General features: G+C 42.0%; 1 protein-coding gene across 2 annotated transcripts in view; it reads left to right on the top strand.

The window, feature by feature from the left end:
• LOC122942445 (NXPE family member 1-like) overlaps nucleotides 1-27965 on the top strand; it is a 295878-nt gene that overhangs the window by 194797 nt on the left and 73116 nt on the right. For both annotated transcript variants that reach the window (XM_044300072.1, XM_044300073.1), the window contains 2 exons: nucleotides 9463-9571; nucleotides 21831-22531. In XM_044300072.1, the coding sequence (XP_044156007.1) occupies nucleotides 9463-9571; nucleotides 21831-22531 (810 nt within the window). The remainder of the gene's footprint in view (nucleotides 1-9462; nucleotides 9572-21830; nucleotides 22532-27965) is intronic.

Here is a 27965-nt window from a genome sequence, read left to right as displayed (position 1 = left end):
GATCCACGCTACAAAGACAATGTGCCCACCTTACTTCCTGCACTGGAGCGTGATAGGAAGATGCGCGAGTACAAGCGCACGTTGGTAGACGCGCTACTGAGAGCATTCCCAAATGTCACAGGGGAACAAGTGGAAGCCCAAGGCCAAGGCAGAGGAGGAGCAAGAGGTCGCCAAGGCAGCTGTGTCACGGCCAGCTCCTCTGAGGGCAGGGTTAGCATGGCAGAGATGTGGAAAACTTTTGTCAACACGCCACAGCTAACTGCACCACCACCTGATACGCAACGTGTTAGCAGGAGGCAACATTTCACTAACATGGTGGAACAGTACGTGTGCACACCCCTCCACGTACTGACTGATGGTTCGGCCCCATTCAACTTCTGGGTCTCTAAATTGTCCACGTGGCCAGAGCTAGCCTTTTATGCCTTGGAGGTGCTGGCCTGCCCGGCAGCCAGCGTTTTGTCTGAACGTGTATTCAGCACGGCAGGGGGCGTCATTACAGACAAACGCAGCCGCCTGTCTACAGCCAATGTGGACAAGCTGACGTTCATAAAAATGAACCAGGCATGGATCCCACAGGACCTGTCCGTCCCTTGTCCAGATTAGACATTAACTACCTCCCCATAACCATATATTATTGGACTCCAGGGCACTTCCTCATTCAATCCTATTTTTATTTTCATTTTACCATTATATTGCGATGCTACCCAAAGTTGAATGAACCTCTCCTCTGCCTGTGTGCTAGGCCTAAATATATGCCAATGGACTGTTGCAGTGGTGGCTGACATGAAGCCTGATTCTCTGCTATGACATGCAGACTAATTCTCTGCTGACATGAAGCCAGATTGTCTGTTACGGGACCTCTCTCCTCTGCCTGGGTGCTGGGCCTAAATTTATGACAATGGACTGTTGCAGTGGTGGCTGACGTGAAGCCTGATTCTCTGCTATGACATGCAGACTGATTCTCTGCTGACATGAAGCCAGATCCTCTGTTACGGGACCTCTCTCCTCTGCCTGGGTGCTGGGCCTAAATTTATGACAATGGACTGTTGCAGTGGTGGCTGACGTGAAGCCTGATTCTCTGCTATGACATGCAGACTGATTCTCTGCTGACATGAAGCCAGATCCTCTGTTACGGGACCTCTCTCCTCTGCCTGGGTGCTGGGCCTGAATATATGCCAATGGACTGTTGCAGTGGTGGGTGACGTGAAGCCTCATTCTCTGCTATGACATGCAGACTAATTCTCTGCTGACATGAAGCCAGATTGTCTGTTACGGGACCTTTCTCCTCTGCCTGGGTTCTGGGCCTAAATTTATGAAAATTGACTCTTACAGTGGTGGGTGACGTGAAGCCTGATTCTCTGCTATGATATGAAGACTGATTCTCTGCTGACATGAAGCCAGATTGTCTGTTACGGGACCTTTCTCCTCTGCCTGGGTTCTGGGCCTAAATTTATGAAAATTGACTCTTACAGTGGTGGGTGACGTGAAGCCTGATTCTCTGCTATGATATGAAGACTGATTCTCTGCTGACATGAAGCCAGATTCTCTGTTACGGGACCTCTCTCCTCTGCCTGGGTGCTGGGCCTAAATTTATGACAATGGACTGTTGCAGTGGTGGCTGACGTGAAGCCTGATTCTCTGCTATGACATGCAGACTGATTCTCTGCTGACATGAAGCCAGATTCTCTGTTACGGGACCTCTCTCCTCTGCCTGTGTGTGTGCTGGGCCTAAATATATGCCAATGGACTGTTGCAGTGGTGGCTGACGTGAAGCCTCATTCTCTGCTATGACATGCAGACTAATTCTCTTTTTAGTGCCGAAAAGTTCGGGTCCCCATTGACTTCAATGGGGTTCGGGTTCGGGACGAAGTTCGGATCGGGTTCGGATCCCGAACCCGAACATTTCCGGGATGTTCGGCCGAACTTCTCGAACCCGAACATCCAGGTGTTCGTTCAACTCTACTTGTTACCTAAAGGGATAAAAAAAATTGTGCAATTACTCAATGTAGATTTGAAGCTCTCCCATTTATTCACAGATTATGATTATATTTTCATCCGCACAATGCTCCATTTTGTGTAGGATGCCTTTGTGGTGCATGTGGACCGCGCCGACATCCTCCACCGTATGCAAAATATTTTTTGCTGGGGATAGTCGTTTGCTGCGGTCCACATGCGGTGGGGCTGCTCCCCCAATGAAAAACACGCTACAGTGTTAGGGGTTGAGCAGCTCCCCCAGATTTGCCACTATTTCTGTGTTTTTGTCTCCCATTTATTCTCAGTATTATTATGTGACAGTAGCTGCTCCCAGTGTATGCTCTGAAATGCTGCCCTCCACCCAGGAAAATTAGCCTTTTTGAAATTCAGTGTCTTTGCTTTGCCTGACCGAGTTTTCTTTTTATAGTTTAGGGGGAATATAATTATATTGTGGTCACTATTACCTAGTGTTTCTCAAACAGTAACATTACCAACAAGCTATTCATCATTAGAAATTACCAGATCCAACAGAGCATCGCCCCTAGTGGGAGCTTCTACAAACTGGCCCATAAAGTGGTCCTGCAGCAAGTTGAGGACTTTTCTCCCCTTTGCAGTTGAGGCAGAACCATGACCCCAGTCAATGTCTGGGAAGTTAAAATGTCCCATTATGACCACTGTACCAGCCTGTGCCGCCCGCTCTATTTGGTTATTCAGTTGAATTGCTATCTCCTCTGTGATGTTAGGGGGTCTATAGATTACACCAAGTATTATTTTTTCAGTGTTTATATCCCTTTGAACTTCCACCCATAAGGTTTCCACATCCTCACCATCCTCACCCACAATTGCCTCTTTCACACTTGTCTTCAGATCACTCCTCACATACAGGCACATGCCACCACTTTTTCTATTGACCCGGTCTTTCCTAAATAGTGTAAAACCTTCAATATTAACAGCATGCAAAGAATCCAACCTTGTTTCAGCCACACCAATTACATCTATGTGTTCTTCTAGAACCATAGCCTCCAGCTCCCCCATTTTTCTACCTAGACTTCTGGCATTTGTGAAAATACATTTTAAATTACTATTACCTGTAAAGTGATTATCCGGGATTTCTTGTTTACCTTGGTTAATTTTTGTATGTAACAGGTTCTTGTTACCAGCAGTTCTATTTTTTTTATAAATGTATAGTCATTCCCAGTCTTCTCCCTATTTTCCTCGCTAACCCCAGCCCCCACTAAATCCCCACTGTCCCCTTCTATAACCCACTCTCTATCTACACTAACCACCCCCTTATTAGTATGACACCTCCCCCCCAGATTCTAGTTTAAAAGCTCCTCCAGCCATCTAACCATTTTTCCCCCAGGGCAGTTGCACCCTCCCCATTGGGGTGCAGCCCGTTCCTACTGTAGAGCTTGTAACCGAACCGCGAAGTCGGCCCAGTTCTCCATTAACCCAAACCCTTCCTTCCTGCATTAGCTTCTGAGCTTCTTATTTAACTCCCTAAGCTCCTGTTGTCTCTTTGGTGACTCTCGTGGCACTGGTAGTATTTCTGAAAACACTACCTTAGAGGTCCTGGACTTGAGCTTCTCACCTAATTCCCTAAAATCATTTTTAAGGACCTTCCATCTCCCACTGACTTTGTAATAGGTGCCAATGTGTACCATGACCCACCCAGCAAACTGTCAATCCGATCCGCAATATGCCGAACCCGAGCATCCGGCAGACAACACACTGTTTGGCATTCACGGTCTCAGCGAAAGATGACCCTGTCTGTACACCTAATAATAGAGTCCTCTACCACTAGCATCTGTCTGACCTTTGCTGCACTCCTTTTCCCATCCTTCCTGCAGCAGTCATCTTCCTTGTTGCTGCAGTGTTGCTGGCCCTGGCCTTTCTTCCCTAAAATCAGCCAAACAGGCATATTTAATTGGGCGTTCCAGCTCAGGACTAGCCTCCCTGGCACTTTTCCCTCTACCCCTTCTTCCTACATTAACCCAACTGCTGATCTGATAGTCCTGATCTTGTCCTTCTCATCCCACCTCCATTTAACTGACCCCAGCCAGTGCCTGCACAGTGAGGTCTAAGCCTCTCTCCAGTTTTGCAATTCCCCTAAGTATTTGAATTGTGTTTAATTTATTCAGACTCAAATCAAATCACCAGACCAAATCAACTAATCGAATTAGACCAGGGTCATCGATTTGTAGAATAGAGATTTTCAGTTGTTGTTCCTCGTCCTTAGGTTCTGGATGACCAGGTAAAATGCCTCTTCTTGTATGAAACCAGGGTCACCGATTAGTAGAATAGAGATTTGGTGTTCTTGTTCCTCGTCCTTAGGCTCTTTGAATAAGAAGGTGTGTCCAAACTTTTGGTCTGTACTGTATGTATATATATATATATATATATATATAGAGAGAGAGAGAGAGAGATATGCCCCAATTGTCTACAGTCGTGGCCAAAAGTTTTGAGAATGACACAAATATTAGTTTTCACAAAGTTTGCTGCTAAACTGCTTTTAGATCTTTGTTTAAGTTGTTTCTGTGATGTAGTGAAATATAATTACACGCACTTCATACATTTCAAAGGCTTTTATCGACAATTACATGATATTTATGCATGCATTAAGAGTCAGTATTTGCAGTGTTGGCCCTTCTTTTTCAGGACCTTTGCAATTCGACTAGGCATGCTCTCAATCAACTTCTGGGCCAATTTCTGACTGATAGCAACCCATTCTTTCATAATCACTTCTTGGAGTTTGTCAGAATTAGTGGGATTTTGTTTGTCCACCCGCCTCTTGAGGATTAACCACAAGTTCTCAATGGGATTAAGATCTGTGAGTTTCCAGGCCAGGACCCAAAATGTCAGTTTTGTTCCCCGAGCCACTTAGTTATCACTTTTGCCTTATGGCACGGTGCTCCATTGTGCTGGAAAATGCATTGTTCTTCACCAAACTGTTGTTGGATTGTTGGAAGAAGTTGCTGTTGGAGGGTGTTTTGGTACCATTCTTTATTCATGGATGTGTTTTGGGGCAAAATTGTGAGTGAGCCGACTCCCTTGGATGAGAAGCAACCCCACACACGAATGGTCTCAGGATGCTTTACTGTTGGCATGACATAGGACTGATGGTAGCGCTCACCTTTTCTTCTCTGGACAAGCCTTTTTCCTGATGCCCCAAACAATCGGAAAGAGGCTTCATCGGAGAATATGACTTTGCCCTAGTCCTCAGCAGTCCATTCACCATATTTTCTGCAGAAGATCAATCTGTCCCTGCTTTTTTTTTTTGGAGAGAAGTGGCTTCTTTGCTGCCCTTCTTGACACCAGGCCATCTTCCAAAAGTCTTTTCCTCACTGTGCGTGCAGATGCGCACACACCTGCCTGCTGCCATTCTTGAGCAAGCTCTGCACTGGTGGCACTCCGATCCCGCAGCTGAATCCTCTTTAGGAGACGATCCTGGAGCTTGCTGGACTTTCTTGGATGCCCTGAAGCCTTCTTAACAAGAATTGAACCTCTTTCCTTGAAGTTCTTGTTGATCCTATAAATTGTTGATTGAGGTGCAATCTTAGTACCCACAATATCCTTGCCTGTGAAGCCATTTTTATGCAACGCAATGATGGCTGCACGCGTTTCTTTGCAGGTCGCCATGGTTAAAAATGGAAGAACAATGATTTCAAGCATCACCCTCCTTTTAACAGGTCAAGTCTGCCATTTTAACCCAATCAGCCTGACATAATGATCTCCAGCCTTGTGCTCGTCAACATTTTCACCTGAGTTAACAAGACGATTATTGAAATTATCTCAGCAGGTCCTTTAATGACAGCAATGAAATGCAGTGGAAAGTTTTTTTTGGGATTAAGTAAATTTTCATGGCAAAGAAGGACTATGCAATTTATCTGATCACTCTTCAGAACATTCTGGAGTATATGCAAATTGCTATTATAAAAACTTAAGCTGCAACTTTTCCAATTTTCAATATTTATGTAATTTTTAAAACGTTTGGCCACGACTATATATATATATATATATATATATATATATGGCCAAAACGATGTGCCCCAAGCACAGTCCCCCCGCCCCCCATCCCCAGATGATGCCTCCTAGATGACTGAACAATTATGTCCAGTGGTGGTCACTTCAAAAGACAGAGGATAAATAGAGATCCTCTGCCTTTTGATAACATTTCTGGCAGAGCCAGAGATGTTTTGTATAACAGGGACAGGAGAACAAAGAGCTCCCCTGCCCCTTAATTTGATGTACCTCTAGCGCTGTAATTAGCGCCAGACATATGCGATCTCTTCACAGGCGGGAGGATCAAAGCATCTCTCTGCCTGGAAGCACGAGCCAGCACACGCGGGCTGGTGCGGTGACGTCATATCACCGCGCCAGCCCACAAGGACCTGCCTGCAGGCGTTGGTGCAGGAGCGAGTGCCGCTGGGTTTAAATAGCCTAACGGCACTGTACTCAGGGAGACAAGTTAACCCAAGCCGCCCTCAGAAGAAAGGAAGAAGAAGGGGAAGGAGGAGAAAGCAGTACAACATGCCATGAAGAGAATCATCTCCAAGACGATGAACAGCCCCTGGAGACAAGCAATTAACCCCTGGATATCTGAGTACCCTATACCTCCAACGCATAAACCCCTGCTTAACCCTTTACCCTATGCCACCAATAACCTTATTACCAATATCCCTGATCCTGCAATCATTGACCCCTGCATTCCCAGCAGCCCCAGCATTATTCCTGGCCTGCATTAACCCTTGCAGTGCCACTCCCTGCAGCTCACAGCTGCATCCCTTCCTATACCCCCTGCCTGCATTGTATTTAACCCTTGCAGTGCCACTACCGCCGGATAACCCCTGTATTGCATTTCCCCCTTGTTTTCCCAATAGGGACAGTGTGTAGACAGGTGGGTGAGCGCTGCTGCTAATAGTGTGTGTGTAAGTGTGATATTTAGAAAGTGGAAGTGTAATTGTGTAAGATATTGTGTTATTGCAATTCATGCGATTCTCTTCTTTGTGTTGTGCCAAATCAATTAGGATTGTAAGTATGAGCTCATACAGCTTTTTCAATGAGACCAATACAGGCTGGTTTAATGAAAAATATGCCATCCTTTATTTATGTAACATACACTTATATAGGAGATGTGAGGTAGACAAAAAGGGTGGTCCTTAAAGAAAGGTTATTGGCTCTGTGACAAAAAGGGAGTAGTCTGCCAACTTTATCCCTGAGTTTCATTGGCACTTTTGAAAATAGAAACTTAACTCCCCCTCCCCTTTGCCCAGTGACTGTGAAACAAAGAAATGCACATGTGGCTCTAAACCCGTTTTGCTGCCATCTAGTGGACAGAAAGGATAGGATAATACAGGATGTTCACATTACAGGGAGTGCAGAATTATTAGGCAAGTTGTATTTTTGAGGATTAATTTTATTATTGAACAACAACCATGTTCTCAATGAACCCAAAAAACTCATTAATATCAAAGCTGAATATTTTTGGAAGTAGTTTTTAGTTTGTTTTTAGTTTTAGCTATTTTAGGGGGATATCTGTGTGTGCAGGTGACTATTACTGTACATAATTATTAGGCAACTTAACAAAAAACAAATATATACCCATTTCAATTATTTATTTTTACCAGTGAAACCAATATAACATCTCAACATTCACAAATATACATTTCTGACATTCAAAAACAAAACAAAAACAAATCAGTGACCAATATAGCCACCTTTCTTTGCAAGGACACTCAAAAGCCTGCCATCCATGGATTCTGTCAGTGTTTTGATCTGTTCACCATCAACATTGCGTGCAGCAGCAACCACAGCCTCCCAGACACTGTTCAGAGAGGTGTTCTGTTTTCCCTCCTTGTAAATCTCACATTTGATGATGGACCACAGGTTCTCAATGGGGTTCAGATCAGGTGAACAAGGAGGCCATGTCATTAGATTTTCTTATTTTATACCCTTTCTTGCCAGCCACGTTGTGGAGTACTTGGACGCGTGTGATGGAGCATTGTCCTGCATGAAAATCATGTTTTTCTTACCTTGCAGACTTCTTCCTGTACCACTGCTTGAAGAAGGTGTCTTCCAGAAACTGGCAGTAGGACTGGGAGTTGAGCTTGACTCCATCCTCAACCCAAAAAGGCCCCACAAGCTCATCTTTGATGATACCAGCCCAAACCAGTACTCCACCTCCACCTTGCTGGCGTCTGAGTCGGACTGGAGCTCTCTGCCCTTTACCAATCTAGCCATCTGGCCCATCAAGACTCACTCTCATTTCATCAGTCCATAAAACCTTAGAAAAATCAGTCTTGAGATATTTCTTGGCCCAGTCTTGACGTTTCAGCTTGTGTGTCTTGTTCAGTGGTGGTCGTCTTTCAGCCTTTCTTACCTTGGCCATGTCTCTGAGTATTGCACACCTTGTGCTTTTGGGCACTCCAGTGATGTTGCAGCTCTGAAATATGGCCAAACTGGTGGCAAGTGGGATCTTGGCAGCTGCACGCTTGACTTTTCTCAGTTCATGGGCAGTTATTTTGCACCTTGGTTTTTCCACACGCTTCTTGCGACCCTGTTGACTATTTTGAATGAAACGCTTGATTGTTCGATGATCACGCTTCAGAAGCTTTGCAATTTTAAGAGTGCTGCATCCCTCTGCAAGATATCTCACTATTTTTGACTTTTCTGAGCCTGTCAAGTCCTTCTTTTGACCCATTTTGCCAAAGGAAAGGAAGTTGCCTAATAATTATGCACACCTGATATAGGGTGTTGATGTCATTAGACCACACCCCTTCTCATTACAGAGATGCACATCACCTAATATGCTTAATTGGTAGTAGGCTTTCGAGCCTATACAGCTTGGAGTAAGACAACATGCATAAAGAGGATGATGTGGTCAAAATACTCATTTGCCTAATAATTCTGCACGTAGTGTATATAGAGAGAGAAATAAAGCCTATCTCTCACAATTGCATTGTGTTTAGTGTAGTTAGGTGTATTGTAGTGTTGTAAATATATTACTGTATGCTATAAGAATATATATTTATATGTCCATTGATATAAATATATATAGTTATAGCAATAATTATACTGTAGACTTGTTATTGTGTAATAAATATGTTATTCTTCATAGTACAGCGTATAGTCATTTATTGTAGTAGTCGCCACCATAGTGGTAATTCGCACATAGTTCAGGAAGAAGTATGGCAACATTTTTTTTAGTATAAATAGGCGGACTTATCAATAGAAGATTCATGCCTATTTATGAATATTAATTATTGATACTAACCCAAAATATTAATAATTCATATTCCCTTTTATAGACTGCACTCTCAGGATGTAATATTAGTGTTTCTATTCCATGACAGTAAGCAGAGGACTTAAAAATTGCAAGCAATTGATACACATAGTATATAAGTAATTGGAAAAATCCTGAATGTAACATTCATAAGCAAAATGTATTATTAAAATGTAATAACAAAATACTGAAAATATGTCTTACAGAGCCAATCCGAAGATGACGTTCGAAAATTCGAAGCATAAGCTCTTTCTGGCTATTACATTCCTAACCATCATGTTCATAAGTGTCTTAACACATCGCCATTTCACACAGGTACAGTGTCTCATGCCAATCTACAGACAATATTAAGAAGAACGTGGGCTCATAGAGTATGTCCCCATTAATAGTACTACTAGAGAATGTCCCCATTAGCGCTAGTAGAGTATGTCCCTGTTAATAGCACTAGTATAGTATGTCCCCATTAATAGAACTGGTCAAGTATGTCCCCATTATTAGTACTAGTAGAGAATGTCCCCAAAAATAGCACAAGTACCATATATCCACATTCATAGTGCCAATAGAGTATGTCTCCATTAATAGTGCTAGTACAGTATGCTTCTATTAATTGTAGTAGTAGATTATGTCTACTATGCTAGTAGACTACATCCCCATTAACATTGCATTTTCTCATAAATATTGCTGATAAAATATGTCTTTAATAATAGTGCTAGTACAGTATGACCCCATTAATGGTATGTTTCCATTAATCACATTAGTAGAGTATGCGCCAATTAATAGCATCAGTAAAGTATGAGCCCATTAATAGTGCTGGTAGAATATATCCTCATTAATAGCACTAGTATAGTATGTCCTTAATAATAGCACTAGTAGAATATATCCCCATTAATACTGCTGGTAGAGTATGTCCCCAATAAGGGTGCTAGTAGAGTTTGTCCCCTTTAATAGCACTAGTATAGTATGTCCCCATTAGAAGCGCTAGTAGAGTATGTCCCCATTAATAGCACTAGTTCCGTATGTCCACATTCATAGTGCCAGTAGAATATGTCTCCATTAATAGCACTAGTAGAGTATGTCCCCATTAATAGCACTAATAGAGTATGTCCCCAATTAATAGAACTAGTAGAGAATGTCCCAAAAAATAGCACTAGTGCAGTATGTCCACATTCCTAGTGCCAATAGAGTATGTCTCCATTAATAGTGCTAGTACAGTATGCTACTATTAATAGTAGTAGTAGTAGTGGTAGTAGTAGATTATGTCTTGGTTAATAATGCTAGAAGAGTACATCCCCATTAACAGTTCTAGTAGAGTATGTTCTCATTAATATTGTTGATAAAATATGTCTTCAATAATAGTGTTAGTAGAGTATGTCCCCATTAATAGGACTAGTAGAGAATATCCCAAAAAATAGCACTAGTACAATATGTCCACCTTCATAGTGCCAGTAGAGTAAATCTCCATTAATAGTGCTAGTACAGTATGCTACTATTAATAGTAGTAGTAGTAGTAGATTATGTATTGGTTAATAATGTTAGTAGAGTACATGCCCATAAACAGTTCTAGTAGAGTATGTTTTCATTAATATTGTTGATAAAATAATAGTGCTAATAGAGTATGTCCCCATTAATAGTCTAGTAGAGTATGTCCCCGTTAATAGTACTAGTACTAGGTCATACTCCCCTATTCATAGAACTAGCAGAATATGTCCCTGTCCCCAGAATATGTCGAGATTTATTTATTTAAAGCCGTTAGAAAATTGTACTTGTACAAAATGTTTGACCATGTACCTCAGAGAACAGTCCCTAGAACAGAAGGGCAACAACCTGTCTGTCCTGACCCATTGGCTTTATTTGTATCTACTAAGTTTGATGCAACTGAACTAGATCTCTCTGATGACAGTTTGTTGATCAAGGAAGCAGCAGCAGAGGGTATATCCACCTTTTCTGGTGGTGTTAGGTCCACATTTTGCCCCCCGATGCCCGCCGGAACCAACATTGATATCTTCCACCATCAGGTGAAGGACATACGTGCTGTCATGTATCCTAGAGCACAAAATAATGTCAGTAAGGAGGAGCAGGTAGCTCTAGACTGGCTCAGTGCACAGGATGACATCATAGCAAAACCGGCGGACAAGGGGGGCAATGTGGTTCTATTGTCGAGGGAGTACTATATTAATGAAGCCCTTAGACAACTCAGGGATGTCGACACATATGAATTGATACGGGGTGACCCCACCTTAGACATCAAACATCAGCTGGAGTATTTTGTCCGCAGTTACGTGGCAAGAGGCTTCTTGGGTGAGAACATGGTTGACAAACTTGTACCCACATTCCCCTCAAAACCCTGTTGGTACTTCCTTCCTAAGATCCACAAGTCACTGAGTCAGCCCCCAGGACGTCCTATCATCTCTTGGGTTGGCTCAGTGACTGAACCCTTATCGAAGTACGTCGACTGGCTCCTCAGACCATTACTTCCTAGCGCTCCTGACTATCTTAGGGACACCAATGATTTTTTGTTGTCTCTGGGTGAGGTACAGTGGCAAGCAGACTACCAGTTGGTGTCCTTGGATATGGAGAGCCTCTACACCCGCATTCCTCATGTTGCGTGTGTAGAGGCGATCTGAGCCATCTTACGGAATGTGGGGAAGAGTGATCTCTTCTGTGATTTTGTCTGTGGGTCCCTGCACTTCATCCTTACAAATAATGCTTTTAGATTTGGCAATGAATGGTTTAGACAAAAGCTAGGAACGGCAATGGGGACCCCAGTCTCATGTACTTTGCTAATATGTACCTTGCGAGACTGGAAGACAGGTTTGTGTTTTCTGTGGTGAATCCCTTTTTATGGTATCTCAGAGTTTTTTTACGCTTTGTTGATGACGTCTTCATTGTGTGGTCCGGAACTAAGGAACAGTGTGAGGAGTTTGTCCAGTACTTGAATAGGAACGACATGGGAATGAGGTTCACCCTCAATTTTGGGGAGCAAGATTGGGGTTCCTGGATGTGGTTGTCCTGGCGAAGGGCGACGGGTTGGTCACGGAGGGCTTTCGTAAGCCCACGACAACCAACTCCTTGCTCCGCCATGACAGCTTCCATCCAGGAACAGTTAAGAAATCATTGCCGTACAGGCAATTAATCAGGTTACGCAGGATCAACAGTGAGCTAGAGGGTTATCGACGACAGGCGAACTTAAACAACGATTGATAGCAAGAGGGTATCCAGAAAGGGAGGTTAGCAAAGATATGGAGAAGGTTGAGAGGACTTTCTCTCAGAGAGATCTGTTACAAAAAAGTTATAAAACAAGGAGAAAACTGACAAAAGCGTCTGGGTTGGACCAAGGCGGGTCGGATGTGGGCAGATTTGCCTTTTCCTTCAAGTTCAGCCCAATGGCGGATCAGATTCACTCCGCCATCTTTAGGAACTGGTATTTTTTTAAACGGAACAGTACACTCAATAAGATAACTGAGCAGAAACCACTAGTGTCCTTTAGGAGGAGTCATACACTAAGGGATAAGCTAGTTAGGAGTAGATTAGCTCCTTTGTGTTCAAGTCAATGGTTAACAATTAATAGACCTATTGGTAACTTTAGATGCGGCAATTGCTCCCAATGCAAGTACAATGCTTGCAAAAAATTCATTGATGTTGCAGGGGTGCGGACGATTTTATATTGGCAAAACAATCAGATGCTTAAATGAACGTGTAAGAGAACATGTGAACCCCATAACCTCTGGCAAAGGGTGCCCCAGAGTGGTAGAGCATTTCAGAAAGGTACATGGAGGTGATACTAGTTATCTGTCTTTTTCAGGGCTAGAGGTGGTACAGGCTCCTCCACATGGGGGCGATAGACACCAGCTCCTGCTACAACGGGAGGCCAGGTGGATTCTCCGCACCTAAGCAGCGGAAGAACTGGGCTTGAATGATAGAATAGACCTCAGCATGCTCCTATAAGCACCTCCTTAACTTGTGCAGGTATTATCCATTGTTTATTGATGTTCTGTGTATTTACTTTCCTTGTCTGGTTGTACATTGGAGGAGCATCAGGGTAGCGTCACTAGTCACACAGGTGTTGTATTTACTCTGAGCTTAAAGGTGGAGCGCATTTGCGCCCTGACGTAACAGCCTGACGAAGCGCGTTCAGCGCAAAACGCCCGTCGCTTGTCCACCTGTGTGAAGCGCTTGGCGTCCTGCCCGATGCCGTCCTCTGCAATCGTGGAATATAGCAACCATTTAAACTACACTGGTGAGTGCCGCCCTATTTCATTTCTCCGTATGGTTTGATTTACTACTTTTCGTCTCTGGAAGGCTGACCACCGCTGACAGTGTGTGGCAAGAGACTGAACGGAGATTGACTCCCAGGTACCATTAATTGCGGTGGAACCCGAGGCCGCTTCTCATCTTACCTTTGATAATGCTTCTAGATTATGTCTTGGTTAATAATACTAGCACAGTACATCCCCATTAACAGTGCTAGCAGAGTATGTTGTCATTAATACTGCTGATAAAGTATGTCTTCATATAATAGTAGTAAAGTATGTCCACGTTAATAGTCTAGTAGAGTGTGTTTCTATTAATAGTAATAGTGTAGTATGTCGCCATTAATAGCACTAGTAGAGCATGACCCCACTCATAGCACTAGTTGAGTATGTCCACATCAATGGTACTAGTAGAGTATGTGCCCATTAATAGCTCTAGTGCAATATACCATCAAATAGTAAGTATAGCATTTCCCCACTAATAGCGGTAGTAGAGTATGTTCCTATTAATAGCACTACTAAAGTATGTCTTTATTAATAGCATTACTAGAGTACGTCCCCATTAATAACACTAGTAGAGTACATCCCCATTAATAGTGCTGGTAGAGTATGTCCCCATTATTAGTTCTAGTACAGTATGTCCCCATCAATAGCAATATTAGAGTATGTCCCCATTAATAGGACTAGTAAAGTATGTGCCCATTAATAGTGCTAGCAAAGTATGTCATTAGTTATAGCACTAGTAGAGTACGTCCTCATTAATAGTGCTAGTAGAGTTTGCTACTATTAATAGTAGTAGTAGAGTATGTCCCCATTAATATTTCTCCATCAATAGCGCTAGTAGAGTGTGTCCTTAATAATAGTACTAGTTGGGTATTTCGCCATTAATAGAGCTAGTAGAGTATGTCTCTCACGGATGTTCCCGTGACAGGTGGCAGGAGATTGGAGAGACTGGCAACACATGGTTTGATCTGGCATGTTTTCAGTTTGGAACAAATGACATCTGTGTTGTTTCTGGTGCTTGCTACACCTTCTTTCCCCAGGTGTGGCTATTAGGGTCACTTACCCTTCCTTATTTATTGTTGCTTCTCCCTCAATGCTATGCGTTTTATAGCTTCAGTTTCAGTTGTGGACAGCTGGTGTGTGGATCATGGTGGAGTTCCTGGTGCTTTTATTGCTCCTTTGAAGTTAAGTCTTTCCTTTCCCTTTTGTATTTTATTTGGGTTCTGTGTGTTGCATTTCCCTATTGTTTGTATTAGGCCTGTAGGAGACTCCTGTTTGTCCTTTCTTTTGAAGGAACAGGTAGTACGAGGGTCCTATAGGGCTTGAAAGGACTCTAAGTATTCCTGCATATTAACTCACTTACCTTTGGGGTCTTATTATACTGGTAATCAGTCAGGATTTTGGTTAGGGTTTTAACTAGGAGGTGTCCATTCTCCTTCCCTAGTTCTCAGGCCTGATTCCCTGTGCCCCCCTTTCCTCCTATGCTCGGTGTGGTGTTTCCCTCCTACATCGAAACAAGACAGAATAAACCACCAAAACCGTCATTTTTTGTTTGTGTGCAGCCATGCATCCTATGGCTGCACTGGCTGGTCAACTGCAAGTTCTATCTTTGGAGGTAGCTGAACGCCGCACGACCGTCTCACAGATGCAGAAATCACAGGCTGTTGGTCCTAGTGGTAGCGGTGGAGACCAGGCCTATCTGGAGCATAAAATTGCCCTCCCGGACAGATTTTCTGGGGGAACAGAGAGTTACTGGCCATTAAGTTGGCTTTTGAGGAATGGCATAATTGGTTGGAAGGGGCAATTCATCAGATCACGGCGTTCACAAATCATAAAAACGTGGCTTACCTGGAGTCGGCTAAACGATTGAACCCTAAACAATTGAACCCGACCGAACCAGATGGTCTTTGTTTTTCACTAGATTCAATTTCACTGTTGCCTATCGTCCTGGGGTTAAGAACGTCAAGGCAGATGCCTTGTCACGTAGTTTTCCTGGAGTAGTTTACTGTCAGAAGGGGTGATGATATCTGCTCTTTACCCTGACCTAGAGGTACTCATATTCACTTTATGTGGGATGCACTGAAAGCATTTGTTCGGGGACTATATTACAGTAAAATTAGTCAGAAGCGAGCAGAGTTTTCTAAAAAAAAAAGAGATGTTTTTGGAGGAGAGGCTTAAGGGTTTGGGGGCAGCAGTTATAAAAAAATAATGAGGAGCAAATCCTGCTCCAGTTAAAAGAAGCCAACGATTAATATAAAACTTTATGATTAATAAGGCACAGCATTAGTTGTTTTTCCAACACCAAAGACAATACTGGGAAATTACTCTCCTCAATAATTGCAAATCAACGGTGTTGCAACAAAATTAAACAGATTAGAATGAGTTCCAGGCAGATTATGCATCACTTAGTTCGAATTGAGTATAAATTTGTTGGATACTTTTCGGCCTTATATAAATCTGAGATAAGCGGCAAAGAGAAGAGTATAGAGTTATATCTCAGTCAGATCGATATTCCTACTCTATCTGAACAGGATGTAGCTATGTTGAATTCTATCCAAATGAGCAATTTGCAGGAAGCTCTATTTAGCATCAAGGGGAATTCAACTCCAGGTATGGATGGTCTTCCCTTTGCAATTTATAATTGTTATAATGCAGTGTTACTACCCCGATTATTACAAGTACTAAACGAGTCTCATATTTCCAGGAGACTACCTCCATCATTAAGGGAGGCCTCAGTCATATTAATTTTGAAAAAATGCAAACATGGTAGCGATATTGGATCGTATAGACCCATATCACTACTTAATACAAATTACATGATTACAGCAAAACTGTTGACTAATCGACTTAAAGTAATATGAAGTTTGATCCACCAGTACCAAACAGGTTTTATCCCCAGACGGCAAATCCAGGCTATTATTCGGAGAGAGTTTTTAAATGTACAGATGGTCGGGGGGGACCACTTCATCCTGTACTTGAACGCGGTGAAGGCCTTTGACAGGGTGCAGTGGGTCTTTCTCTGGCAGATAATGGTGCGGATGAACCTGGGTAATAATTTTATCTCCCTGACACGATTACTATACTGTCAGCCCACTGCTAGACTTAACATTAATGGAGTTAGCTCCCCTCCCATTCATTTACAGCATGGCAGGGTTGCCCACTTTCACCCTTGCTCTTTGCAATCTTCATGCTACCCTTAGCCTGCAAAGTAGAATGAATGACGGGATAGAGGGATTCGGGAGAGGTGGGGCCAAAGATTAGATCAGTTTGTATGCGGGCGATATCCTAATATACTTAAAAGCTGGATGTAGGGTAATGCCCCGGGTTATCCAGTTATTTGTAGTGATGAGCGGCAGGGGCAATATTCGAATTTGCGATATGTCGCGAATATTTGGGCGAATATTCGCCATATATTCGAGAATTCGCAAATTCATGATCTCCAGGCATTATTTTCGTGATTGCGAAAATTCGCATACAATTTTTCGCATAAAAATTCGCATGAACTGGTATTTTCACAAAAAATCGAATATTCGCAATTACGAATATATTTTGCGAAATTCGAAATATTCGCGAATTCTCGAAGTGCCGATATTCGCGATTAATATTCGCAATTCGAATATTCGTGATCAACACTAGTTATTTGATGAATTCAGTGATCTGGCAGGTTATGAAATTAACTGGTCAAATTCTGTACTTCTCCCCCTTAATCGCACTGTACCACAGAAGGATGTCAGAGTACACGTCCTAGCCTCTGTAGGTATTAAAATCGGGGCGAAATTATAGAGTTACAATATGTTAAATGTCACTCCTATGATAAACAATGTTAAAGAAAAAATTAGAGTTTGGTAAAAGTTACCCCTCTCACAAGCAGATAGAATTGCTCTAGTTAAGATGATTCTGCTCACAGTGATACTCTATGTGATGGCACTCTGCCCCATCTGGATTGAGGATGTTTTTTTCAACATGTTGGAATAACTCATCAACGACTTGATATGGGGCAGAAAAAGAGTACGTATTTGTCACGGAAGGTGTACAGAAAACTAGAAGACACAAAATGAAGATCCGACTGACTGGATCCAAAACTAAGGAACCAAAGGGAGAGCCCTGCAACAGACCTGGCTCTCTCCCTAACTGCTCAGCCTATGCAAAAATCTCAATGGTAGATGATTGCATATCCTTGTTCCTTGACTGTATAACACCTGAACACCCTATAATAGTGAGGGGACACGACCACCGGCTCCCTACACTTGATACGGAGGGAGTCAGGGTCACCTGGGATCCAGCAAACAGGAAAACACAAATTAATGAACAAAACTTATCTGTAGAAGACTCAGTAGTAGCTTCCAGCATGCACACACTCCAGGAAGTTGTATAAACCGCAAAGTGATGCAGTATGGGAAGGGATTTAAAGGGATGCAATCAGTGCAACTACATGACAGCTGAGAGAGGCTAACGAGATGAGAAAACGAAAGCAAAACAAAAGGAACCTCAAGGAGGAGGTTCAGAAGAACGTCTGTCAGAGCTTCTCAGATGTCTGGTGGTGACAGTATAAAACAAAAAAAAAATGTTCTGGCTTGCCGAATCGGACAGGGGGCTTTCTTTACCCTATTTACAGGGATACTATTTATGTGCACAAATACAATGGGGTATGTATACTGGGGAGAATCATCTTGTTCAATACCTCTCTGGAGATTTTAACGGTCAATCTCGGAATATATTTAGTATTCTAGAAACTGGTTATTTGAGGGAGAGGGGAATTTCTTGCCCTATAAGTAAGATGCTCCAGCGGGTCTGGAACAAGATAAGAGCAATTTTGAAGTTCACACAAGTGTTGGAGTTGACCCCACTTTGGGAAAATAAAAACCTAAGGGAGTTTTTTGGATTAAATGAGAATAATTATTAGAGCAGTAGAGGTATCACTAAGGTGTCTCACATTTGCACATTAGGTAAATTAAAGCCCGCTACAGAACTTATTCCTGATACGGTCATCACTACTTGGAGCCGATTTAGATATGCACAAATAAAACATGCTTTTGTTTTCACAACTAACAAAAAAACATTTGACATTCAGGTCCAACCTTTTTTGGATTTCTGTTTCACGTTTTTCGGGACTAGAATTAAGTTGCCACAAATTTATGCTAGATTACAAAAGGAATTTGTTACAGTCACTAAGTTCAAAAGTGTCACCACCAGATCTTTGAGAAGTTCTGTTAGACGTTCTTCAGTACCTTCTGCATGATCTTCTTTTGTTTTGCTTTTGTTTTGACATCTCTCCTCCCTCTCCCAGCTGTCATCTATTAGCAGTGATTGCCTCTCTATATATCTCCTTCCCATACTGCATCACTTTGCGGTTTATACAACTTCCTGGAGTGTGTGCATGCTGGATGCTACTACTGAGTCTTCTACAGATAAGTTTTGTTCATTCATTTGTGTTTTCCTGTTTGCTGGATCCTAGCTGACCCTGACTCCCTCCGTATTAAGTGTAGGGAGCCGGTGGTCGTGTCCCCTCACTATTTTATAGGGTGTTCAGGTGTCATACAGTCGAGGAACGAGGGTATACAATTTTCTACCATTCAGATTTTTGCATAGGCTGAGCAGTAAGGGAGAGAGCTAGGGCTGTTACAGGGCTTACCCTTTTGTTCCTTAGTTTTGGATCAAGTCAGTCGGATCTTCAATTGTGTCTTCTAGTTTTCTGTAACACCATCCATGACAAAAAGTGTTTAAAATGGGAGGAAGATTTGGGGGAGAGCAATGCACTTCAATGGAGAAAGATTTATCAAAATATTTAAAAAGCCTTGATATCCAGCCACCATAGGTTAGTACAGTATAAAATAGTGCATCGACTATATTACATGCCGTTATTACTGTCTAAAATATAAAATAATACAGATAGAAAGTATTGATGTCTGAAATGTAAGTGCCAGGACGCGGGATAGATTTATCTGCTATGGAGTTGCCCAGTTATTGCGAGATATTGGCATAGTATATATGAGGAATTGGGGTTAAGATCTCAATCAAAACTAGAACCCATGTTAGAGTTTGCTTTATTTGGAACACTCCCTTTGAATAAAAAGCTACAGAATACTGTCCAACTGCATTGGTTAAAATAGTTATTCATTGCTAAAGTTCTGATTCTTAGAAGATGGGGATCCGATAAGTTCCCCTGTTTTTGCAGAATGGAAAAACTATATGCGCAGAATAAAGGAGTTTGAACTTATCAAATGTAAAGGGGGAAAATAATTGTGCGAATGGGAGAAGGTATGGGCTTTTTGGCATTGAGGGTGCTAATGTCGTAGACATTTTGGGGGGGTGCCGTTTCCGACTATATTACATGCTGTTATTACTGTCTAAAATATAAAATAATACAGATAGAGAGTATTGCTGTCTGAAATGTAAGTGCCAGGACGCGGGATATATTCATCTGCTGTGGAGTTGGCCAGTTATTGCGAGATATTGGCATAGTATATATGAGGAATTGGGGTTAAGAGCTCAATCAAAACTAGAACCCATATTAGAGTTCGCTTTATTTGGAACACTCCCTTTGAATAAAAAGCTACGGAATACTGACCAACTGCTTTGGTTAAAAGAGTTATTAATTGCTAAAGTTCTGATTCTTAGAAGATGGGGATCCGATAAGTTCCCCTGTTTTTGCAGAATGGAAAAACTATATGCGCAGAATAAAGGAGTTTGAACTTATCAAATGTAAAGGGGGAAAATAATTGTGCGAATGGGAGAAGGTATGGGCTTTTTGGCATTGAGGGTGCTAATGTCGTAGACATTTTGGGGGGGTGCCGTTTCCCCTGGGATGACAATCGTGGTGGGTGGGGTGTGGGTAGGGGGGTCGGGTTTTGGGTGGAAATTAATAGTAACGATCTTTTTTAATAGATGTCTAAATGTTTGGAGTTTTTCCTTTCTCTGTTATTCTCCATGCCATTTGATGTATATACAGTATATGTAGACATTGGATTGGCAGCATATTTGTACTTTTATATTTGAGAAAGAAAATAAAAATTCCTGTGCGGTAAATGTCATAAAAGAAAAAAAGAAACCTACATGTCATTTTTAGTCACCTCTTTCTTACCCACAAAAAAAAATATTGAATAGCAGTGATCAAAAAGTCATACATACAACAAAAATTGTACCTTTAAAAAATACATTTCGGACCGACATTTTTGGAAATGGCACTCTTCAAGCCATATGGGACATATGGGACACTTATTGGATTAATAGGCAACCTTGAGGAATCATGGTGAAGGGTTTGTTTCCTCTCACCCCCCCCCCCCCTTCCCTCTCTGTCTTTGTTCATGTCGTTTGTCATGTCTGTTGGCTATTTGTTTAAGTTATTTTGCACAGCAGTTTTTGTTTTCTTCTTTTTCTTCCTCTTAGACTGGTTAGAGATGGACGCAATCTCAGTTGGATTATTTCAACGCTTTATTTTTGTCTGGTCTTCAATGCTCCGTCACTGAATATTGTCAAGTGTTACATATGCCCATCCAATATGTATGTGATGTGATTTGTGTATTGCTCCTCCTTGGAATTTCTGTGCGCTATGACATTGTAAGAAAATACAAAAAATAAGCAACCATATAGCTCTGTGGACAGAAATATAAAAAAAATGATGGTTGATGCAAAGAAAATATTTACTTTTTCAAAGGCTTTTTTTTTTTTTTAAGTACTAGAATAAAAAGTTTGGTATTGCTATATTTGTAATGAGCCTCAGGATAAGGAAGTCATGTCATTTTTAGCGCACAGTGAGCATCATGCTGTCAAAACCAAGTCGAAATGTTTTGTTTTTGTTTTTTATTTAAAATAAGCCCTGATATTGGAAACGGAAAATTAAAAAACGTATATGGCTATTGGAACGTGGGGAGGAACAAAATGAAAATGCAAAACAAAAAATGGGCCTGGTACTTAGGGGGTTAATATTACAGCCTTTTTGGGGTGCAGCGATACCCTTCATGTTTATTTTTGTTGTTTATATTATGGGAAAACGGTGGGATGATTAGAATTTTTTTTTACACATTTTAAATGTTCTCCTAGGGAACTTGAACATGATATCATCATATTCCTTCTCTTAGAGACTCCAATGAATTAGCTGTACGGAGTCATTAGCCCGGTTATCTGTTGTGTGAAACGGTACAAATTCAGTGTCCTATGTGCTCGCTCCGCTCCTGAGTAAACGCCATCTTTAAACAGATGACATATACCATACATGAACTTTGGATGTTGTCATGGAGTTAGCTATTTTTTTTTTTTAAATGTTTTATATTTTGGTAGGTAATTACAGTACATAAAATCTAACTTAAAACTTACATTTTTAGATATCTCCTGCAAAAGTTTATTTATCTGAATTAACCACGAAACCAGATGTAAAGTCCATAAGAAGAATTACCCTATTCGAAGATGAGCTTCTTATCCTTAACAAGGTATCTCAAATGATCCATACGGCGAACCTGAACCATACAGATTTTGCATCAAGTGCTAAGATGAGCAGAGCCACTATTATAAACCCAAGAAAGAAGTACTGCACTGGAGACAATTTAATTATCCAAATTTATATGTTTGATTACTTGGGTAATAGGAAGACGTATGGAGGTGACTTCATAAAGCCTAGAATATTTAACTCCGAAATGAATGCCGGAGCTTCGGGAGTGGTTGAAGACTTTAACAATGGAACATATCACGTCAACTTTACTTTATTTTGGGAAGGAAAAGTCTATATTTCTTTGATACTTTACCATTCTAGTGAGGCGGTTTCAGCTCTATGGAGAGCAAGGGACAACGACTATGACCTCATAAACTTTGTAGGAACATTTGTGAACAGAAGCCAGTCCGTTAAAAGTGAATGTGGGTTCAAGGTAGATTTGACAAAAGAAGTGTGTGAATATGGATCCATAAAAGACTCTGAGTCATTTTATTGCATCAAACAGGACAATTTCCCCTGTGGTTCTCTAAGTATTCTCCAGTCTTTCAACAGAGCCATTAGCTTCCTTAGTAACATGGAGAAGCCGTTGTTTAACAGGTAAAATGTTTATTTAATATATATATATATATATATATATATAATGTCAATAATATATAATATATATAACTAGGGTTGAGCGAACCCGAACTGGACCCTGGACCCGAACCCGAACATTTCAGTAAAAGGGTGTTCGGCGCTTTCTTGGCGCTTTTTGAAAGGCTGAAGAGCAGCCAATCAACAAGCAGTTAAATGTCTGACTTTAGAAGCCAAAGAAGACACAGTCAGCACTCCGTATATCAGTAATGCGGTGCGCACGTCCAGGGAGAATCCACACAAACTTGTGATCTAGTAGTAATTATAGAATATTTTAATGGTCACATACAGGAGGCAAGTGCATTTCGGCTACTATTAGCCTTTCTCAAACCGTTTGAGAAAGGCTCGTAGTAGCCGAAACGCACTTGCCTCCTGTATGTGACCATTAAAATATTCTATAATTACTACTAGAGCGAGTGCCAGTCCCCTTTGTGCATGACCTTAGAAGTCATCACAGCCATCCCTACTAATGGCATGGCTGTGATTGGCCAGAGCAGCATGTGACCCAGCCTCTATATAAACTTGAGTCACGTAGCGCTGCTCGTCACTCTGCTGTTACAAGTGTAGGGAGAGGATGCTTCTGGACTTGTGATTTCAGGGAGAGAATAGGAGAGAATCTAACTCAGCAATCTACCTAGAAATAGTTGTGTGGGTGCAGGGCACAATCGTTTTACCCTGCCCTGAGGCCATTGACCAAAAAAATAACTTTTATAAATGATGGGTGTATTTCTAGCTTAAATTGCACACTGACTAATCCAGATGTTGTAGATTGCCAAAAAAACACTTTTTTGGCAATCTACAACATCTGGATTAGTCAGTGTGCAATTTAAGCTAGAAATACACCCATCATTTTCTGGGGTTTTAAAAACACACTTTTTTGCCAAAAAACAGTATTTTCCTGATCTGCAAGTGTTAAATTCAAGTTTAATATATACAGCTTTCATATTCTGTTACCAAAAAAACACTTTTTTTTGCAATCTACAACATCTGGATTAGGCCTCATGCACACGACCGTTGTGTGCATCCGTGGCCGTTGTGCCGTTTTCCGTTTTTTTTCGCGGACCCATTGACTTTCAATGGGTCCATGGAAAAATCGGAAAATGCACCGTTTTGCAGCCGAGACCGTGATCCGTGTATCCTGTCCGTCAACCTGTCCTATTTTTTGGACGGACAACGGTTCACGGACCCATTCAAGTCAATGGGTCCGTGAAAGAACACGGATGCACACAAGATTGGCATCCATGTCCGTGATCGGTGGCCGTAGGTTACTTTCATACAGACGGATCCGAAGATCCGTCTGCATAAAAGCTTTTTCAGAGCTAAGTTTTCACTTTGTGAAAACTCATATCCGACAGTATATTCTAACACAGAGGCGTTCCCATGGTGATGGGGACGCTTCTAGTTAGAATATACAACGAACTGTGTACATGACTGCCCCCTGCTGCCTGGCAGCACCCGATCTCTTACAGGGGGCTGTGATCCGTACAATTAACCCCTTAGGTGCTGCACCTGAAGGGGTTAATTGTGCGTATCATAGCCCCCTGTAAGAGATCCGGGGCTGCCAGGCAGCAGGGGGCAGACCCCCCTCCCTCCCCTGTTTAAATTTCATTGGTGGGCAGTGCGGCCCCCCCCCCACACCCCCCCCTCCCTCCCTCTATTGTAATAATAGCATTGGTGGCACAGTGTGCGGCCCCCCTCCCTCCCTCTATTGCATTAACATTGGTGGCAGTGTGCGCCCCCCCCGCCCACCCCTTCCTCCCTCTATTGTTTTAATACATTGGTGGCAGTGTGCGCCCCGCCCCCCCTTCCTCCCACTATTGTTTTAATACATTGGTGGCAGTGTGCGCCTCCCCCCGGCCCCCCCTTCCTCCCTCTATTGTTTTAATACATTGGTGGTAGTGTGCGGCCTCCCCTCTCCCCCCCCCCCCCCTCCGATCATTGGTGGCAGCGGAGTTCCGATCGGAGTCCCAGTTTAATCGCTGGGGCTCCGATCGGTAACCATGGCAACCAGGACGCTACTGCAGTCCTGGTTGCCACGGTTACTTAGCAATAGTAGAAGCATCATACTTACCTGCTGGCTGCTGCGATGTCTGTGTCCGGCCGGGAGCTCCTCCTACTGGTAAGTGACAGGTCTGTGCGGCGCATTGCTGTCACTTACCAGTAGGAGGAGCTCCTGGCCCTGTAAGAGATCAGGCAGCCCTGATCTCTTACAGGGGGCTATGATACGCACAATTAACCCCTTCAGAAGCCGCACCTGAGGGCTTAATTGTGCTGATCACGGCCCCCTGTAAGAGATCGGGTGCTGCCAGGCAGCAGGGGGCAGTCATGTACACAGTTTGTAGTATATTCTAACTAGAAGCGTCCCCATCACCATGGGAACGCCTCTGTGTTAGAATATACTGTCGGATATGAGTTTGCACGATGTAACTCATATCCGACAGTATATTCTAACATAGAGGCGTTCCCATGGTGATGGGGACGCTTCAAGTTAAAATATACCATCGGATTGGAGAAAACTCTGATCCGATGGTATAAAAGAGACTCCAGACTTTACATTGAAAGTCAATGGGGACGGATCCGTTTGCAATTGCACCATATTGTGTCAACGTCAAACGGATCCGTCCCCGTTGACTTGCTTTGTAATTCAGGATGGATCCGTTTGGCTCCGCACGGCCAGGCGGACACCAAAACAACTTTTTTTTCATGTCTGTGGATCCTCCAAAAATTAAGGAAGACCCACAGATGAAAAAACGGTCACGGATCACGGACCTACGGACCCCGTTTTTGCAGACCGTAAAAAAAAACGGTCGTGTGCATGAGGCCTTAGTCAGTGTGCAATTTAAGGTAGAAATACACCCATCATTTTCTGGGGTTTTAAAAACACACTTTTTGCCAAAAAACTGTATTTTCCTGATCTGCATGTGTTAAATTCAAGTTTATTATATACAGCTTTCATATTATGTTACAAAAAAAACACTTTTTTGGCACTCTACAACATCTGGATTAGTCAGTGTGCAATTTAAGCTAGAAATACACCCTTCATTTTCTGGGGTTTTAAAAACACACTTTGTTGCCAAAAAACTGTATTTTCCTGATGTGCAAGTGTTAAATTCAAGTTTAATATATACAGCTTTCATATTCTGTTACCAAAAAAACACCCTTTTGGCACTCTACAACATCTGGATTAGTCAGTGTGTAATTTAGGCTAGAAATACACCCATTATTTTCTGGGGTTTTGAAGACACTTTTTTGAGAAAAAACACTATTTTCAGGCCTTGCAGCATCAGCACGTGTGAAATTACAGGCTTATATACTGCTGTCTAATTCAGTTGTTAAAAAAACACTCGTTTGGGCAAAAAAAGAATGTTGTTGGCAGCCTTTGATGCAGATGTCATTGTGAGATACACCCTTAATACATTTGGGTTAGATTTTAAATACCGCCATTTGGTGCACCAATATTGAATTCAGGCCTACAATGGTTCAGGCCATGTGAGATACACCCTCTACATACAGGGGTTTGATTCAGGCATTTAAAATACAGCCATTTTGGGGAAAGAAATATTTAATTCAGGCCTAAACTGATTCAGACAGTGTAAGATACACCATCTACATACAGGGGTTTGATTCAGGTGTAACCCCCTTTTTCTTACACCATCTGCGACACCTCCAGCTTTCACACTCACTCAGTCACCAGCTCCTCCAGGCATTAACTCTATGTGGACTCTAAGAGACGACACTCAGGTCTTCTGTGGGTTAAATCTTTATTGAGGTGGAGTGCACTTGGCTGGGGCCTGTAATACAACAGGGAAACACTGCTACTATCTGTTATACAGCCAGGTCACCAGCCCACCTCCTTCACAGCTAATGTCTGCACTTCAAATATATTATAAAACAGTGATCGTATAGTGGATTTTATATTGAATAAGTATATGAAGATAACAGCAACATACCTGTAATACAACAGGGAAACACTGCCACTATCTGTTATACAGCCAGGTCACCAGCCCACCTATATCATAACAGGCAGTTATTATATTACATTCCCACATACGTGTTACAGGATATAACAAAGCATACAGAGAAATGAACAATAGAAAATCATTTACAAAGATATTGCAGCAGGGTGACCTGGAATACAGCATGTCTTACAGCCATCTTAGGAAGAGCACATGGCTCTCTAACTCTACATCATCTACTCAGCCCAGCATGTGCTGCAGGGGTTAAAGGCTGCTAGAAAAACATACAGTCACCTCTTTACATTCTACAGAACTATTATGGGTATATATCATAACTTTTTACAACAGATAAATGAACTTTAGCTTTAGAGAACTTAGACAGAGATCCTACCTCCTTCACAGCTAATGTCTGCACTGAGGAGACTAAACCAAGTAGCAGAATACACAGGGGACTTCCTGGATGAGTCCACTGCAAATACTCTGTCTGTTAAAACTTCCCTCAGTTATCTAATAGCACATTTGAAGAGGTTTATTTAGCATGTCCTGACTCTCTGTTAACAGCTTATGGATATATGGAACTACATTTAACAAGTGCTCATTGCTGCAGCTCCTGTGTATTGGTATGACCCTATTGCAAACCTGCAGACTGGATATTTGGTGAAACTTCATGTGCACCATATTGACTGTACTACATTTTACCCCTCCTGAATTTCACCAAATATATGACACTAAACAGTACAATATAACGTGCTAGAAAACTCCAATGAGAACAAAATTGTATACTTCAGTTTGGACATTCTAAGGTATGTGAGCATATGTCTATACAGGATAACTGTTTCTTGGACTCTCTCTTGAAGGACCACTTAAGGACTACTTGGAGGGTTTGCGCTCCCCTCACGTAGTAAGTATTACAAAGTGCCTCTCTACACAATGCTTAATGCAAGAAATATTACAGAATCCCCTTTGTTAAGACATACAACGTTGTGCTCCTCAACTCAGCATCTACATACTGCAAAACATGTTGTGTTTTGTTTTTCTGTGATATCTACCTTATATGTCTACATTTATCTATTTAGTTATAAGGAACTACAGTACTACTACTTCTAGTAACTCTCCTTCTTCTAGGCACCTAGATATCCTAGTATTCACTGAACAGATCAGTCTGTTTACTGGTCTAACAGTTCTTCCAACTCTTGTTTGAGTTCCCTTGTTTGAATCAGACTGGCTTAGATTGGTCTGCTTCTTCTCATATGATGGTTTAGAATTCCAAGTTTGAGCAGTTTGACCCTCGGACAAAGATAATGTCTTGAATAAGTCACCTTTATGACTGGTTTGTAAGTCTTGTTCATCATGGCAAGGATCAAAGTCTGATGGACCATCTCTTAGAATGTCCTCTGGTAGGGATTTCCCAGTGTCTTTGGCATCTTGCAAAAGTTCTTCAT

This window comes from Bufo gargarizans, chromosome 6, assembly GCF_014858855.1.
Source record: "Bufo gargarizans isolate SCDJY-AF-19 chromosome 6, ASM1485885v1, whole genome shotgun sequence".
Classification (NCBI taxonomy): domain Eukaryota; kingdom Metazoa; phylum Chordata; class Amphibia; order Anura; family Bufonidae; genus Bufo; species Bufo gargarizans.
This window is presented reverse-complemented; position numbering and strand designations above follow the sequence as displayed.